General features: G+C 47.2%; 1 protein-coding gene across 1 annotated transcript; it reads left to right on the top strand.

Annotated features, from left to right (window-relative positions):
* Positions 1-855: 855 nt before the first annotated feature.
* Positions 856-12594, top strand: LOC119895452 (protein mono-ADP-ribosyltransferase PARP12-like). The gene is made up of 7 exons (XM_038708601.1): positions 856-866; positions 1053-1245; positions 5123-5378; positions 5463-5552; positions 12143-12269; positions 12353-12521; positions 12586-12594. The coding sequence occupies exons 1-7, from the start codon at positions 856-858 to the stop codon at positions 12592-12594; spliced, it is 855 nt and encodes a 284-aa protein (XP_038564529.1).
* Positions 12595-17768: the final 5174 nt, after the last annotated feature.

Raw genomic sequence — 17768 nt, 5'->3', positions numbered from 1 at the left:
CAGAAAACAACAAGTTCAGCCCGAAACTCCGGACTTGATCCTGGTCAGTTAAACCGCTGGGTGCCTCTTTGCTTCCAGGTTTCCGTAGTTGTAAAACACAGTAAAATGTCCATAGATTCCGCTCTGCTCCGCCGTTTTATTAAACTTCTAACTGAAAGCGGACTATTTCCTGCGGAGTGATACAAACAAGCCGCGCAGAGACGAATCGAAAGTTAAGGAAACAGAAAGTTTCTCTGCACATCAGCTGTTTTATTACACAGGAGGGAAACAAGTCGGAGTTTATGTAAACATGAGGGCCAGAAATGAAACTGCAGCACGCGCGCACACACACACACACACAAATATATATATATATATATATAAAGTATATTTATGTAAAAGAAGGTGTGTTATTGATCCTGAACATCAGAGCAAATTGAACAGTCGTATAAAAACAGCTGTTTCAGCCTCTGAAGAACAAAGGATGGAGAGATCCTCCTTAAATTCAGAAGGTAAAGAGATAAAGGGTCACAGTAGGACCTCAGCGTGATCCAGCAGAAAGTCATTCCTCTCATGAATATATTTTCTTCAGTCTGTTAAACACAAACATCCAGGTGATGACATCATGACCTTTTGTTACCGGAACAGCTGACTGTGTGTGAGGCTTCCTGATTTACAGAGAAATGAAAGTGAACTAACGTCAGTGATGTGATGAGAGGACAACTAAAGTCATTTAATGTTGAGGATCTGCTGAGTCCCGGTCCAGTACTTGTGTTTAATGTGATAATCCAGTTGCACACTGACATGAAGTGTGAGAGCTAGCTGAGTGACATCACTGTACTCTGCTGTTTTGAGGTGCTTTATTAAATTATCAAAATGAAGCTGAAGTAACTCCATCATGATGCTGATTTGTGTAACATCTGACTTCATGCTTCGTCAGGTCTGTCAGCGAGATGAAAACAAACATCTTTTAAAATGCCTGTTTTCTAAATGGAGTTGGGATCGATCAGGACAAAGCTGTGCTGACTTGTTTCATAGCTGCTGTTGTGTCCGCTTCCTGTGTAAATATGAAGTAGTGTCACGGAGCAGCTCGTGTCTGATCTCGTTGACGTTGCTGTCGTTTGTCGCAGGAAGTCGTGTAAATTCTCCCACGACATTTACTCTGATCACAACTACGGATTACTGAGAGAGTGCACGCTGCACGAGCTCAACGAAGACCAGCTGTTCCTGCTGCTGCTGCAGAACGACCCTGCTCTCCTGCCAGAGGTAACACACCTGGCCCACCTGACACACACCTGGACCGCCTGACACACCCCTGACACACACCTGGCCCACCTGACTGACACACACCTGATGCTCACCTGACGCTCACCTGACACATACCTGACACTCACCTGGCCCACCTGACACTCAACTGGCCCACCTGACACTCACCTGACGCTCACCTGACGCTCACCTGACACACACCTGGCCCACCTGACTGACACACACCTGATGCTCACCTGATGCTCACCTGACGCTCACCTGATGCTCACCTGACGCTCACCTGACGCTCACCTGACACTCACCTGGCCCACCTGACACTCACCTGACACTCACCTGACACTCACCTGACACTCACCTGGCCCACCTGACGCTCACCTGACGCTCACCTGACGCTCACCTGACGCTCACCTGGCCCACCTGACGCTCACCTGGCCCACCTGACTGACACACACCTGATGCTCACCTGACGCTCACCTGACGCTCACCTGACACATACCTGACACTCACCTGGCCCACCTGACGCTCACCTGACACTCACCTGACGCTCACCTGACGCTCACCTGGCCCACCTGACACTCACCTGGCCCACCTGACACTCACCTGACGCTCACCTGACGCTCACCTGACGCCCACCTGACACTCACCTGGCCCACCTGACACTCACCTGACACTCACCTGACACTCACCTGGCCCACCTGACACTCACCTGACACTCACCTGGCCCACCTGACACTCACCTGACACTCACCTGACGCTCACCTGACGCTCACCTGGCCCACCTGACGCTCACCTGACGCTCACCTGGCCCACCTGACGCTCACCTGACGCTCACCTGACGCTCGCCTGACGCTCACCTGACGCTCGCCTGACGCTCGCCTGACTCTCACCTGGCCCACCTGACACTCACCTGGCCCACCTGACGCTCACCTGACGCTCACCTGACGCTCACCTGGCCCACCTGACGCTCACCTGGCCCACCTGACGCTCACCTGACACTCACCTGACGCTCACCTGACGCTCACCTGACGCCCACCTGACGCTCACCTGACGCTCACCTGACGCTCACCTGACGCTCACCTGACACTCACCTGGCCCACCTGACGCTCACCTGACGCTCACCTGACGCTCACCTGACGCTCACCTGACGCTCACCTGGCCCACCTGACGCTCACCTGGCCCACCTGACACTCACCTGACGCTCACCTGACGCTCACCTGACGCTCACCTGGCCCACCTGACGCTCACCTGACGCTCACCTGGCCCACCTGACGCTCACCTGGCCCACCTGACGCTCACCTGACACTCACCTGACACTCACCTGACACTCACCTGACGCTCACCTGACACTCACCTGACGCTCACCTGACGCTCACCTGACACTCACCTGGCCCACCTTACACTCACCTGGCCCACCTGACGCTCACCTGACACTCACCTGACGCTCACCTGACGCTCACCTGACACACATTGCCTAAACCTAACCCGCCTGTCCCACTGATTACAGGTGGCCGTGAGAAACAAACACACAGAGAGGTAGTTTGAGCTGCGTCTCCACCAGAGGGCGCTGCAGGTGTTTCTACACTGTAAAATGTCCAAAACAGCTTCTTCTTCTTTATTTAAACTGCAGCTTGTTTCTTCTCTTCCTCTCATTTCACTCGTTTCCTCCTCCTCCGGAGATGGAGGAGCCAGATTAGCTTCTGTCCTGGTTTCTGAGGACGGGAACACAGAGGAGGATCCTGCAATCTGATTGGATAAAACAAATGTCAGAACAGGCTTCAGCTGTTAACGCAGTGAGAATGAAAAGGTGAAGAAGAGAGAAGAAGAAGAAGAAGAAGAGAACCCTGAAGAGGCTGAGTTTTAAACAAAGTTAAAGAAAAAAGACCAAAAACAAAAAATAAAAAGTGTAAAAGTTTCCAGGTGACTGAGGGAAATTTCTGTCTACGTCCAGGTTCGTTCACGTTTCTGTAATAACTCATTACAACGAAGTTAATCACCTGTAATACATTTCGTCATTTAATCAAAAATAATTCTCATTATACTTTTTTGTGCCATTTTGAGATCTCATACTTACACAGTTCCTCCTGCAGTGACCTCAGATCTGCATGTTTATATTGTGATGCCATAATGTGAGAGTCACAGGATCCAGATGCTAACAGAGTCAATATCATCAGAAACACATCTGGATTTCATAAATAAGAGACCTTTACCCGCTCTGAAACTGATGTATGTAAATATGTACAGGCTCTCTCAAAAGTGAGTCCCCACCCCCCACATGTGACGACACTGAAGAAATGACCCTTTGCACCAGTGTAAAGTAGTGAGCGTACAGCTTGTAAAACAGTGTAAATCTGTTATACAAGCTGCACGCTCACTACTTTACACTGTTATACAAGCTGTACGCTCACTACTTTACACTGTTATACAAGCTGCACGCTCACTACTTTACGCTGTTATACAAGCTGCACGCTCACTACTTTACGCTGTTATACAAGCTGCACGCTCACTACTTTACACTGTTATACAAGCTGCACGCTCACTACTTTCCACTGTTATACAAGCTGCACGCTCACTACTTTACACTGTTATACAAGCTGCACGCTCACTACTTTACGCTGTTATACAAGCTGTACGCTCACTACTTTACGCTGTTATACAAGCTGCACGCTCACTACTTTACGCTGTTATACAAGCTGCACGCTCACTACTTTACACTGTTATACAAGCTGTACGCTCACTACTTTACGCTGTTATACAAGCTGTACGCTCACTACTTTACGCTGTTATACAAGCTGCACGCTCACTACTTTACACTGTTATACAAGCTGTACGCTCACTACTTTACGCTGTTATACAAGCTGCACGCTCACTACTTTACGCTGTTATACAAGCTGCACGCTCACTACTTTACGCTGTTATACAAGCTGCACGCTCACTACTTTACGCTGTTATACAAGCTGTACGCTCACTACTTTACGCTGTTATACAAGCTGTACGCTCACTACTTTACGCTGTTATACAAGCTGTACGCTCACTACTTTACACTGTTATACAAGCTGTACTCTCACTACTTTACGCTGTTATACAAGCTGCACGCTCACTACTTTACGCTGTTATACAAGCTGCACGCTCACTACTTTACGCTGTTATACAAGCTGCACGCTCACTACTTTACGCTGTTATACAAGCTGTACGCTCACTACTTTACGCTGTTATACAAGCTGTACGCTCACTACTTTACGCTGTTATACAAGCTGCACGCTCACTACTTTACGCTGTTATACAAGCTGTACGCTCACTACTTTACGCTGTTATACAAGCTGTACGCTCACTACTTTACGCTGTTATACAAGCTGCACGCTCACTACTTTACGCTGTTATACAAGCTGCACGCTCACTACTTTACGCTGTTATACAAGCTGTACGCTCACTACTTTACGCTGTTATACAAGCTGTACGCTCACTACTTTACACTGTTATACAAGCTGTACTCTCACTACTTTACGCTGTTATACAAGCTGCACGCTCACTACTTTACGCTGTTATACAAGCTGCACGCTCACTACTTTACGCTGTTATACAAGCTGCACGCTCACTACTTTATACTGTTATACAAGCTGCACGCTCACTACTTTACACTGGGGCAAAGGGTCATTTCTTCAGTGTCTTCACATGAAAAAATAGAATCAGATGTTTACACATGTGGGGGGGGGGTTCTCCTGTGAGATACTGCATTAATCTCATAGATCTTTATCTAATAATCACGAGGATGGGTTCATATGAAAACAGATAATTAAAGGAAACTCTTTTCAGTGTAGTCATTGGTCTGTCCTCCGGACGCTATGACGCGTCCTCCTGTCCTCCTGTCGTCCTCTCTCAGGTGTGTCAGCACTATAACAAAGGCTCCGGTCCTCACGGCGGCTGCACCTTCCAGGAGAACTGCACCAAAGTTCACTTGTGTCAGCACTTTGTTCAGGGCGACTGCATGTTCGGACTTAAGTGTAACCGGCAGCACGCCATCGAGCAACATAGCCGCCGCTTGCTTCTGAAGAAAGGACTGAGAGAGGACATCATCCAGGAGCTGCCCTTCATCTACAGGAACATCCACCAGCTGACGGCTGCTGCCGCCTCCACAGGTAACAGTAACACACCTGGTCACACCTGCTGCACAGGTGATCCGTGCACGCCGCTGACTCTGCACGTCTTTGTGTTTCCGTCAGAGAAAGATTCTTTTTGTAAACCTGCCGATCAGAGCGACAACAGCAACGATATCTGTCTGCACTTCATCAGAAACAGCTGCAAGTTCCACAGTGAGTTCAGCCTCCTCTTCCTCACCTGATGTTTCCTCTTCTTCTTTTTATTCAGCAGGTGAACAACATCTTCTCCACATCTGTTGAGTCTGGGAGGTTAGGGGGTTATCAAATAGGAAATGTACCTACAAACAAAAGCAAGAAGAGATTCAGATAAATATTTTGTAAAGGTCTTTTTTGTTTTAGATATGGAAAGAATATGTGGCTTATCATTGGCAGCTCCAAGCTTGGCTTTTTTAAAAACTTTAAACTTGTTCAGATAAGGTTTGATTAAAATAATCATGAACATTATGTAGCAAACCTAGATTTGTTATGAATTTTAATAAATTTATGAGAATTAATACTCCATTATGAATTTTAATATTCATAAAATCAAATTTTATTCCTCGTTTCAGGGCACCACCGGAGTTGTTTTAATCCTAGAGTTTTCGGACCTCTAGGTAGTTTTTAATAATTATACAATTATTACTAGTGATCAGTTCAATTATCTTAAATCAGTCAGTCAGTCTCATATCTAAAGGGTCAATTCTCTTGGCAGGGACGTGGAAATAGGCAACACACACAGTTCTTGATTATATTACAATGAGCCTGGAGGTTCGATTGTGGGAAGCATTTGACTCATACGGCAAAGAATAACTAATGAAAGTAAGCTAACGCTATGAGTTTAGGAGTTAAAAGGAAATCTCTGACCACAGAACGTGTGTTAAGTCTTACTGCTTGTCGACAGCCTGCTTTTGGCCTGTTGCACGGGTCCCACGCTAGCTGCCCGATCCTGGCTTTTTGCTAGGGATTCTCCGGGGTTCTCCGTGTCTGGCAATTCGGCTGTTTGCAGGTTTCCTTGGTTGTAGCTGGCGAGACCACGTGGCTTGGTCTGACCTCGGTGAAGTTGGCTCAACGAAAAAGGCTTAAAAATGGAACTTGGTCGTTCCTGAATTAGTCCAGTGTAACTTAACGGACTCATAACTTTAACAAACAAAAGAAAGAAAGAAAATAAAACAAACTGAAGGCAGATCGATGTCGCGGCACTTCAGGTGTGTAGCTTCAAGCGAACAAAGGGCTGGTTGCACTGGCCGAACTCTTAGGGCGTTGCCTGGCGAGGCACGCCGGACGCGTGCCGAAGCGTCCAGAGAGCAGAGCAGAGCGAGCCGAGAAGAGAGCGAGCGACGTCGTGTGTCGCTCTTTTGTTGCCTGGGGCGTGGTTCCCCAGGGGGCGTTTCAGGTTTCCCGAGGGACCGACTTTCTAAACTTAATGTCTAAAGGAAAATAAATGTATTTGCGCATATTATAATCAAATATTTTCCACAATCGAACCTCAGTGGTCAAACGGTTGTACCGTTCTAAGTTAAGCATTTGGTAACAGGAAACAATTGTCACATTATTGGTCAGGATATTTATACATTAACGGCATTTCCGATGAGGGCATGTAATACTTATTTCGTCCACTTGGGGGAGCTCAGGTTACATGAGGAAAGCTTAGATTAACCCAAGATCATCTCTCCTTAGGAACTGGGAATATTGTTGATTCATCCTTAAATTCAAGCTGGCGATTAAGAGTATAGTAAAACATTCCTTTATCATCATTTCTAAAGGAATTTTGTATGAAAGTATTATGAACAAGCATTGATTACATTAGATGAAGGAGTGTCTTGCTGAAAATAAAAACACTGCAAAAGTAACTTATTTAGATTCTTTCCAGCACTAATATCAACAACAGATAGCAACAACATGTTAACATAACTACTCAAATAGAGGCAAACGTAATCAGGTAACTAAAGATTTAATTAAATGCTCTGAGTCTTTGGAGACAGCAGTCTTTGGTTATTTAAAGTTTGGCTTTCTGGGTTATGTCACAACTTGGGTGAGACAGGGGTTTTCTTTTGATGGGGTAATGAAACACCGAGCAAAGTCAGTTGCCACGATTACGTGTGTGTGTGGGGGGGGGGCAGTTTTGATAGGCTGTTCAGGGAAATGCTAATCGCTGGTTTGTGTCCCTTTGTCAGTTTAACAGTCAGGCCCCATAGCTCCAATTTATTCAATATAAAATGCACAAATCCACACCGTTGTTCACTACAATTAATTTCTGTCATCTTCAGTGAATCCAAAGAATTTTCCCAGCCTAATGCAGATTGAGGGTAAATACAAACAGCAATAACGATCTGTTCCAAAGTTTCTTGGTACGTGGGCGAGGACAAAATAAATGTGCCAGCGCTTCGCTTGAGTTTTTTTTCTGTTTTTGCGGGTAACGGGTCGTTTGGTAAAACCTGTGAAGCATTTAAAAAGAGATCTCTTTAACTTTGTTGGTTCAAAAAACTTTTTCCCAACACATCTCTCCGTAACAGGAGCAGTACGAAAAAGCAGCAGGTGTTCTGCTAAGGAATTGTTGAATTGAAAAAACGTTGACGAACTGCCTTATTCTTAGTTTTAGTTTGCAGTGAAAAATAAATTGTCCCAACAACAGTGTCGTCATCAAATCCATTAAAGTCTTTAGGAAGTGAAATGATGGCCAAATGAAGACGATGGAGACTCAGGGAGACCACAGTGATGAATTAACTCACTGTAGTTAAAAGCTGGATGAATAATTTATTTAGAATAAAAATGTTTTTGTCATACCGCTGTAGAAAGAAAATGTAAAACAATATATGTGTTGTTCCAAATATAAAACCTATGAGGAGAGAAAAAATGAAAGACCAAGCCAGTAGCATTTGTTTGTGAAATGCTGAGAGAAGAGAGGGAGTGGCTTCCACTGAAGGTGGAATTTAAAGTATTTAAAGTCTAGAAAACTAAGTTCACCTTTAATTAACACAGTAGTTTCTCAGATAATTCTGCTTGATCTACATGTAAAGACAGTTCCGCGTATTTTCATCTTGATAGTAGATCTTCGTCTTCATCAGACTGATTCTGTCCTGTGATCAGCTGTGGCTTCACCTCAGCTCGTCCTGCAGTTCCCTTTAAAACCCACTAGAGAGCAGCAACGTTCACACTCTTCTTCTCTCAGAGTCTCTTCAGGAACAATCCCATCATTCACTTAAATGAATAATAATTATCGCTTTCAGTCATTTCTTTACTCTAACAAACATTGTGATATTTGTTCCTACATAGAGGAATTTTTTTACACATTATTTTTCCTTCTGCGTGGTTAAACTGCTTAGACAGATTCTCCCTCTAAAATCATTATTTGTTCTTTTAAATGTGTAACAACAATAAATTCTCTCCAATATCCATCATGAAATGTTTGGATTCTTTTTTCATTTAAAAATATCTTTTGCACACAGAGCTCACTCACACACATTTTATTTTCAACTCATTTTGGTAGTTTTATGTAATTTTTTATATATAAATATAGTGTTTATATCATCAGCTTTAATTTGTTGGATAATGTTTTACTGGTTCATACACTCGTTACCGGATGATCTGTGACGTTGTTGGCATGCAGGCTGAATAAAATTATTTTTTAATAGAAGCCTTTTCCAGAGGTGGAGTGTAACGATTTACACTCACGTTACTGTAATTGAGTAGCTTTTTTGTGTACTTGTACTTTTTGAAGTGGTTTTTTAAATCTTTAATTTACTTTTTGTTAAGTATGTTTTGTTTAAAGTTTTGTCCTTCGCTACATTTTCAATCACATCGGTTACGGAGTTTAAAACTTTGGCTTCAAGTACAAGAGAGCAGCGGCTTTATCATGATGCAGAGTCAAGTGTGAAAAAATCTGTATTAAGTTGGGGCTGATGCAAACTGAACATTTCCTGCTGCTGCAGCTTCACATTAAAAGCATCTAACTGGCGAAACACAGGTTGACCTTTATTTTGAAGTAGTCAAGAAATGCAATCTGTCTAAGTGAGATCAGCGCTGAAATGTTGCAGTGAGTAAAGCAGCAGCAGACTCAGCGAGCTGTCAGATAAAGAGCTGCACGCCTCCACCTGCTCAGCCAGGTGACCAGCTCCTTCAGACTCACAGTCAGATCAGGACTTAAAATACCAATAACTGCCCGACAGTAGTTTGTTTAGCTGCTCCAGACTCTGAGCCCTGTGGCATTAAAAGGCATCTGCTGTTACCGTAGTAACTACAGGTGTCTCATGCACAATAACGGGCAGCTGCATAATCGCGTCAAAGCCAGGTAATTAATGCAGAATTACATTTACAATATTCTAACCATCAGTCCTCGGCTGCGCTCTGAGAGCGTTTTCTCGTTCAGTTGGCTCGTGTAGATTTGTCCTGATGGATTTAGGCCAACCATGTTTTTAAGGAGTGTGTTCACACTGATAGAAGCTAGTAAAAACGTTGAAAATATTGAACAGTAAAATGGCAATTACAAATGTTTTTGACAGTCTGGCCCCTGCAGTGTCTGCTTAGAACAAATGTAGCTGAGGACCCCTGATGCAGAGGTCAGTAAAATAATAGCCTTCTTCCATTGGTGGTTAAAAATAAGTTTTCATAGTTTGGTTGGATTCTTTGCTCCAAATAGCCAAAAAACATTGGTGTATGACAATACTGGTTAGCATTAGCTACCTGCTGGTACAGTGAGGAAAATAAGTATTTGAACACCCTGCTATTTTGCAAGTTCTCCCACTTAGAAATCATGGAGGGGTCTGAAATTGTCATCGCAGGTGCATGTCCACTGTGAGAGACAATCTAAAACAAAAAAAAAAAATCCAGAAATCACAATGTATGATTTTTTTTAAACTATTTATTTGTATGATACAGCTGCAAATAAGTATTTGAACACCTGAGAAAATCAATGCTAATATTTGGTACAGTAGCCTTTGTTTGGTCAAACGTTTCCTGTAGTTTTTCAGCAGGTTTGCACTGCAGGAGGGATTTTGGCCCACTCCTCCACACAGATCTTCTCTAGATCAGTCAGGTTTCTGGGCTGTCGCTGAGAAACACGGAGTTTGAGCTCCCTCCAAAGATTCTCTATTGGGTTTAGGTCTGGAGACTGGCTAGGCCACGCCAGAACCTTGAAATGCTTCTTACAGAGCCACTCCTTGGTTATCCTGGCTGTGTGCTTCGGGTCATTGTCATGTTGGAAGACCCGGCCTCGACCCATCTTCAATGCTCTAACTGAGGGAAGGAGGTTGTTCATACATGGCCCCGGTCATCCTCTCCTTAATACAGTGCAGTCGCCCTGTCCCATGTGCAGAAAAACACCCCCAAAGCATGATGCTACCACCCCCATGCTTCACAGTAGGGATGCTGTTCTTGGGATGGTACTCATCATTCTTCTTCCTCCAAACACGGTTAGTGGAATTATGACCAAAAAGTTCTATTTTGGTCTCATCTGACCACATGACTTTCTCCCATGACTCCTCTGGATCATCCAAATGGTCATTGGCAAACTGAAGACGGGCCTTGACATGTGCTGGTTTAAGCAGGGGAACCTTCCGTGCCATGCGTGATTTCAAACCATGACGTCTTAGTGTATTACCAACAGTAACCTTGGAAACGGTGGTCCCAGCTCTTTTCAGGTCATTGACCGCTCCTCCCGTGTAGTTCTGGGCTGATTTCTCACCTTTCTTAGGATCATTGAGACCCCACGAGGTGAGATCTTGCATGGAGCCCAGTCCGAGGGAGATTGACAGTCATGTTTAGCTTCTTCCATTTTCTAATGATTGCTCCAACAGTGGACCTTTTTTCACCAAGCTGCTTGGCAATTTCCCCGTAGCCCTTTCCAGCCTTGTGGAGGTGTACAATTTTGTCTCTAGTGTCTTTGGACAGCTCTTTGGTCTTGGCCATGTTAGTAGTTGGATTCTTACTGATTGTATGGGGTGGACAGGTGTCTTTATGCAGCTAACGACCTCAAACAGGTGCATCTAATTTAGGATAATAAATGGAGTGGAGGTGGACATTTTGAAGGCAGACTAACAGGTCTTTGAGAGTCAGAATTCTAGCTGATAGACAGGTGTTCAAATACTTATTTGCAGCTGTATCATACAAGTAAATAGTTAAAAAATCATACATTGTGATTTCTGGATTTTGTTTTTTAGATTGTCTCTCACAGTGGACATGCACCTACGATGACAATTTCAGACCCCTCCATGATTTCTAAGTGGGAGAACTTGCAAAATAGCAGGGTGTTCAAATACTTATTTTCCTCACTGTAACTAGTTATTTATTACACTAACGCTAACCGCCTGTTTGAATGTAAATAGGGACGTGACTTCATATACAGTCCAGTGCGTCCCGCCAGAGTCCGATCTGTTGCGCCACAGTTTCCTAATAAAGTGAAAACATTCTCAAACTTCTCATAACGTTAAACGTCATTGATTTGGCAAAGTATCTGTCACCTAAAATTGAAAGTGCCATATGGTTTTGTTCCCTTATCAAATCGCAAAAGACTGCAATTTAATTAACTAAGAATAGGTATAGATAAGATATTAAATCAGTACAAATAAGTTATTTCAGGAGTTAAAAAGTAACTTTTACTCTCTGAGTACATTTGAACTGAGCTACTTTTTACTTGCACTTAAGTAAAAGTTCATCAAAGTAATGGTACTTTTACTTAAGTAGAATATTTTTGTACTCTTTCCACCTCTGGGCTTTTCACATTTTAAGTTCTGGTGTTCTGTAGTTGAGGTTCTCGTCTCTCTGTGTAGATGAGTGCCGCCGTGTTCACTTCTGCCTGCCCTACAAGTGGGAGGTGTTTGATGGTGTCACCTGGACAGACCTGCAGAACATGGAGGACATTGAGAAAGATTTCTGTGACCCCTCTAAGACAAAGAGGTCAGACGTCACTTCGAACCTTTATCCAGGTATGAAGATCATCAGCTGTTGACTGAAACTTTTCTTTACTCTGATCTCTGCAGCTGTGGCGATCGGCCCGTTGACTTCCTGACCATGAGTCAGGCGTCGCACCCCGTTCGCCGCCTCTCCACGGTTTCCTCAGTTACGAAGCCGCCCCATTACATCCTGACCACTCAGTGGCTGTGGTACTACAAGGGGGACCACGGGAACTGGGTGGAGTACGGACAGCCGGTGAGTTGGACCGCTGGGGAATTCTATAAATGCATAGCGAGTTCAGGAGTGGTTCTACCTGCAGCTCCGGTGAGGGCTAACTGCAGAAGTCTAAGAACAAAGTGCAGAAGTCTGAGAACAAGGTGCAGAGGTCTGAGGACTAGTTGCAGAGGTCTGAGGACTAGGTGCAGAGGTCTGAGAACAAGGTGCAGAGGTCTGGGGACTGGTTGCAGAGGTCTGAGAACAAGGTGCAGAGGTCTGGGGACTAGTTGCAGAGGTCTGAGAACAAGGTGCAGAGGTCTGGGGACTAGTTGCAGAGGTCTGAGAACAAAGTGCAGAAGTCTGAGAACAAGGTGCAGAGGTCTGAGGACTAGTTGCAGAGGTCTGAGAACAAGGTGCAGAGGTCTGGGGACTAGTTGCAGAGGTCTGGGGACTAGTTGCAGAGGTCTGGGGACTAGTTGCAGAGGTCTGGGGACTAGTTGCAGAGGTCTGGGGACTAGTTGCAGAGGTCTGGGGACTAAGTGCAGAGGTCTGAGAACAAGGTGCAGAGGTCTGCGGACTAAGTGCAGAGGTCTGGGGACTAAGTGCAGAGGTCTGAGAACAAGGTCCAGAGGTCTGGGGACTAAGTGCAGAGGTCTAAGGACTAGTTGCAGAGGTCTGACTACTAAGTGCAGAGGTCTGGGGACTAGTTGCAGAGGTCTGAGAACAAGGTGCAGAGGTCTGACTACTAAGTGCAGAGGTCTGGGGACTAAGTGCAGAGGTCTGGGGACTAAGTGCAGAGGTCTGAGAACAAGGTGCAGAGGTCTGAGGACTAAGTGCAGAGGTCTGAGGACTAAGTGCAGAGGTCTGGGGACTAAGTGCAGAGGTCTGAGAACAAGGTGTAGAGGTCTGAGGACTAAGTGCAGAGGTCTGAGAACAAGGTGCAGAGGTCTTGGGACTAAGTGCAGAGGTCTGGGGACTAAGTGCAGAGGTCTGGGGACTAAGTGCAGAGGTCGGAGAACAAGGTGCAGAGGTCTGAGAACAAGGTGCAGACGTCTGGGGACTAAGTGCAGAGGTCTGAGAACAAGGTGCAGAGGTCTGGACTAAGTGCAGAGGTCTGAGAACAAGGTGCAGAGGTCTGGGGACTAGTGCAGAGGTCTGGGGACTAAGTGCAGAGGTCTGGGGACTAAGTGCAGAGGTCTGGGGACTAAGTGCAGAGGTCGGAGAACAAGGTGCAGAGGTCTGAGATCAAGGTGCAGAGGTCTGGGGACTAAGTGCAGAGGTCTGAGAACAAGGTGCAGAGGTCTGGGGACTAAGTGCAGAGGTCTGAGAACAAGGTGCAGAGGTCTGGGGACTAAGTGCAGAAGTCTGAGAACAAGGTGCAGAGGTCTGAGAACAAGGTGCAGAGGTCTGGGGACTAGTTGCAGAGGTCTGAGAACAAGGTGCAGAGGTCTGGGGACTAAGTGCAGAGGTCTGGGGACTAGTTGCAGAGGTCTGGGGACTAAGTGCAGAGGTCTGAGAACAAGGTGCAGAGGTCTGAGAACAAGGTGCAGAGGTCTGAGAACAAGGTGCAGAGGTCTGAGAACAAGGTGCAGAGGTCTGAGAACAAGGTGCAGAGGTCTGGGGACTAGTTGCAGAGGTCTGGGGACTAGGTGCAGAGGTCTGGGGACTAGGTGCAGAGGTCTGGGGACTAGGTGCAGAGGTCTGAGAACAAGGTGCAGAGGTCTGGGGACTAAGTGCAGAGGTCTGGGGACTAAGTGCAGAGGTCTGGGGACTAAGTGCAGAGGTCTGAGAACAAGGTGCAGAGGTCTGACTACTAAGTGCAGAGGTCTGACTACTAAGTGCAGAGGTCTGACTACTAAGTGCAGAGGTCTGACTACTAAGTGCAGAGGTCTGGGGACTAAGTGCAGAGGTCTGGGGACTAAGTGCAGAGGTCTGACAACAAGGTGCAGAGGTCTGAGGACTAAGTGCAGAGGTCTGAGGACTAAGTGCAGAGGTCTGAGGACTAAGTGCAGAGGTCTAAGGACTAGTTGCAGAGGTCTGAGAACAAGGTGCAGAGGTCTGACTACTAAGTGCAGAGGTCTGGGGACTAGTTGCAGAGGTCTGAGAACAAGGTCCAGAGGTCTGACTACTAAGTGCAGAGGTCTGGGGACTAAGTGCAGAGGTCTGGGGACTAGGTGCAGAGGTCTGAGAACAAGGTGCAGAGGTCTGAGAACAAGGTGCAGAGGTCTGACTACTAAGTGCAGAGGTCTGACTACTAAGTGCAGAGGTCTGGGGACTAAGTGCAGAGGTCTGGGGACTAGTTGCAGAGGTCTGACGACTAAGTGCAGAGGTCTGACAACAAGGTGCAGAGGTCTGCGGACTAAGTGCAGAGGTCTGAGGACTAAGTGCAGAGGTCTGGGGACTAAATGCAGAGTCTGAGATCAAGGTGCAGAGGTCTGGGGACTAAGTGCAGAGGTCTGAGAACAGGTGCAGAGGTCTGGGGACTAAGTGCAGAAGTCTGAGAACAAGGTGCAGAGGTCTGGGGACTAGTTGCAGAGGTCTGAGAACAAGGTGCAGAGGTCTGAGAACAAGGTGCAGAGGTCTGGGGACTAGGTGCAGAGGTCTGAGAACAGGGTGCAGAGGCCTGAGAACAAGGTGCAGAGGTCTGAGAACAAGGTGCAGAGGTCTGGGGACTAGGTGCAGAGGTCTGGGGACTAGGTGCAGAGGTCTGGGGACTAAGTGCAGAGGTCTGGGGACTAAGTGCAGAGGTCTAAGGACTAGTTGCAGAGGTCTGAGAACAAGGTGCAGAGGTCTGACTACTAAGTGCAGAGGTCTGGGGACTAGTTGCAGAGGTCTGAGAACAAGGTCCGAGGTCTGACTACTAAGTGCAGAGGTCTGGACTAAGTGCAGAGGTCTGGGGACTAAGTGCAGAGGTCTGGGGACTAAGTGCAGAGGTCTGAGGACTAAGTGCAGAGGTCTGGGGACTAAGTGCAGAGGTCTGGGACTAAGTGCAGAGGTCTGAGGACTAAGTGCAGAGGTCTGAGGACTAAGTGCCGAGGTCTGAGGACTAAGTGCAGAGGTCTGAGGACTAAGTGCAGAGGTCTGGGGACTAGTTGCAGAGGTCTGGGGACCAAGTGCAGAGGTCTGAGAACAAGGTGCAGAGGTCTGAGAACAAGGTGCAGAGGTCTGAGAACAAGGTGCAGAGGTCTGAGAACAAGGTGCAGAGGTCTGGGGACTAGTTGCAGAGGTCTGAGGACTAAGTGCCGAGGTCTGAGGACTAAGTGCAGAGGTCTGAGGACTAAGTGCAGAGTTCTGGGGACTAAGTGCAGAGGTCTGAGGACTAAGTGCAGAGGTCTGGGGACTAGTTGCAGAGGTCTGGGGACCAAGTGCAGAGGTCTGAGAACAAGGTGCAGAGGTCTGAGAACAAGGTGCAGAGGTCTGAGAACAAGGTGCAGAGGTCTGGGGACTAGTTGCAGAGGTCTGGGGACTAAGTGCAGAGGTCTGAGAACAAGGTGCAGAGGTCTGAGAACAAGGTGCAGAGGTCTGGGGACTAAGTGCAGAGGTCTGGGGACTAAGTGCAGAGGTCTGGGGACTAAGTGCAGAGGTCTGAGAACAAGGTGCAGAGGTCTGAGAACAAGGTGCAGAGGTCTGGGGACTAGGTGCAGAGGTCTGAGAACAGGGTGCAGAGGTCTGAGAACAAGGTGCAGAGGTCTGAGAACAAGGTGCAGAGGTCTGAGAACAAGGTGCAGAGGTCTGGGGACTAGTTCCAGAGGTCTGGGACTAGTTGCAGAGGTCTGGGGACTAAGTGCAGAAGTCTGAGAACAAGGTGCAGAGGTCTGGGGACTAGTTGCAGAGGTCTGAGAACAAGGTGCAGAGGTCTGGGGACTAGTTGCAGAGGTCTGGGGACTAAGTGCAGAGGTCTGGGGACTAGGTGCAGAGGTCTGGGGACTAAGTGCAGAGGTCTGAGAACAAGGTGCAGAGGTCTGGGGACTAAGTGCAGAAGTCTGAGAACAAGGTGCAGAGGTCTGAGAACAAGGTGCAGAGGTCTGGGGACTAGTTGCAGAGGTCTGAGAACAAGGTGCAGAGGTCTGACTACTAAGTGCAGAGGTCTGACTACTAAGTGCAGAGGTCTGGGGACTAAGTGCAGAGGTCTGGGGACTAAGTGCAGAGGTCTGGGGACTAAGTGCAGAGGTCTGACGACTAAGTGCAGAGGTCTGACAACAAGGTGCAGAGGTCTGAGGACTAAGTGCAGAGGTCTGAGGACTAAGTGCAGAGGTCTGGGGACTAAGTGCAGAGGTCTGAGATCAAGGTGCAGAGGTCTGGGGACTAAGTGCAGAGGTCTGAGAACAGGGTGCAGAGGTCTGGGGACTAAGTGCAGAAGTCTGAGAACAAGGTGCAGAGGTCTGGGGACTAGTTGCAGAGGTCTGAGAACAAGGTGCAGAGGTCTGGGGACTAAGTGCAGAGGTCTGGGGACTAGTTGCAGAGGTCTGGGGACTAAGTGCAGAGGTCTGAGAACAAGGTGCAGAGGTCTGAGAACAAGGTGCAGAGGTCTGGGGACTAGGTGCAGAGGTCTGAGAACAGGGTGCAGAGGCCTGAGAACAAGGTGCAGAGGTCTGAGAACAAGGTGCAGAGGTCTGGGGACTAGGTGCAGAGGTCTGGGGACTAGGTGCAGAGGTCTGGGGACTAGGTGCAGAGGTCTGGGGACTAAGTGCAGAGGTCTGGGGACTAGTTGCAGAGGTCTGGGGACTAAGTGCAGAGGTCTGAGAACAAGGTGCAGAGGTCTGACTACTAAGTGCAGAGGTCTGAGGACTAAGTGCAGAGGTCTGACTACTAAGTGCAGAGGTCTGACGACTAAGTGCAGAGGTCTGACGACTAAGTGCAGAGGTCTGACAACAAGGTGCAGAGGTCTGAGGACTAAGTGCAGAGGTCTGAGGACTAAGTGCAGAGGTCTGAGGACTAAGTGCAGAGGTCTAAGGACTAGTTGCAGAGGTCTGAGAACAAGGTGCAGAGGTCTGACTACTAAGTGCAGAGGTCTGGGGACTAGTTGCAGAGGTCTGAGAACAAGGTCCAGAGGTCTGACTACTAAGTGCAGAGGTCTGGGGACTAAGTGCAGAGGTCTGGGGACCAAGTGCAGAGGTCTGGGGACCAAGTGCCGAGGTCTGAGGACTAAGTGCCGAGGTCTGAGGACTAAGTGCCGAGGTCTGGGGACTAGTTGCAGAGGTCTGAGAACAGGGTGCAGAGGTCTGAGAACAAGGTGTAGAGGTCTGAGAACAAGGTGCAGAGGTCTGGGGACTAGTTGCAGAGGTC

The sequence above is a fragment of the Micropterus salmoides genome, unplaced genomic scaffold (assembly GCF_014851395.1).
Source record: "Micropterus salmoides isolate LMB-PRFRI ecotype aquatic unplaced genomic scaffold, ASM1485139v1 Ms_hic_scaffold_9, whole genome shotgun sequence".
NCBI lineage: Eukaryota > Metazoa > Chordata > Actinopteri > Centrarchiformes > Centrarchidae > Micropterus > Micropterus salmoides.
This window is presented reverse-complemented; position numbering and strand designations above follow the sequence as displayed.

Bases quoted from the DNA above. Each gene is read 5' to 3' on its own strand.
- LOC119895452 (XM_038708601.1), top strand. The intron at 5,379-5,462 runs GTAACAGTAACA...TGTTTCCGTCAG, and splicing joins GGCTGCTGCCGCCTCCACAG to AGAAAGATTCTTTTTGTAAA. The intron at 5,553-12,142 runs GTGAGTTCAGCC...CTCTCTGTGTAG, and splicing joins AAACAGCTGCAAGTTCCACA to ATGAGTGCCGCCGTGTTCAC.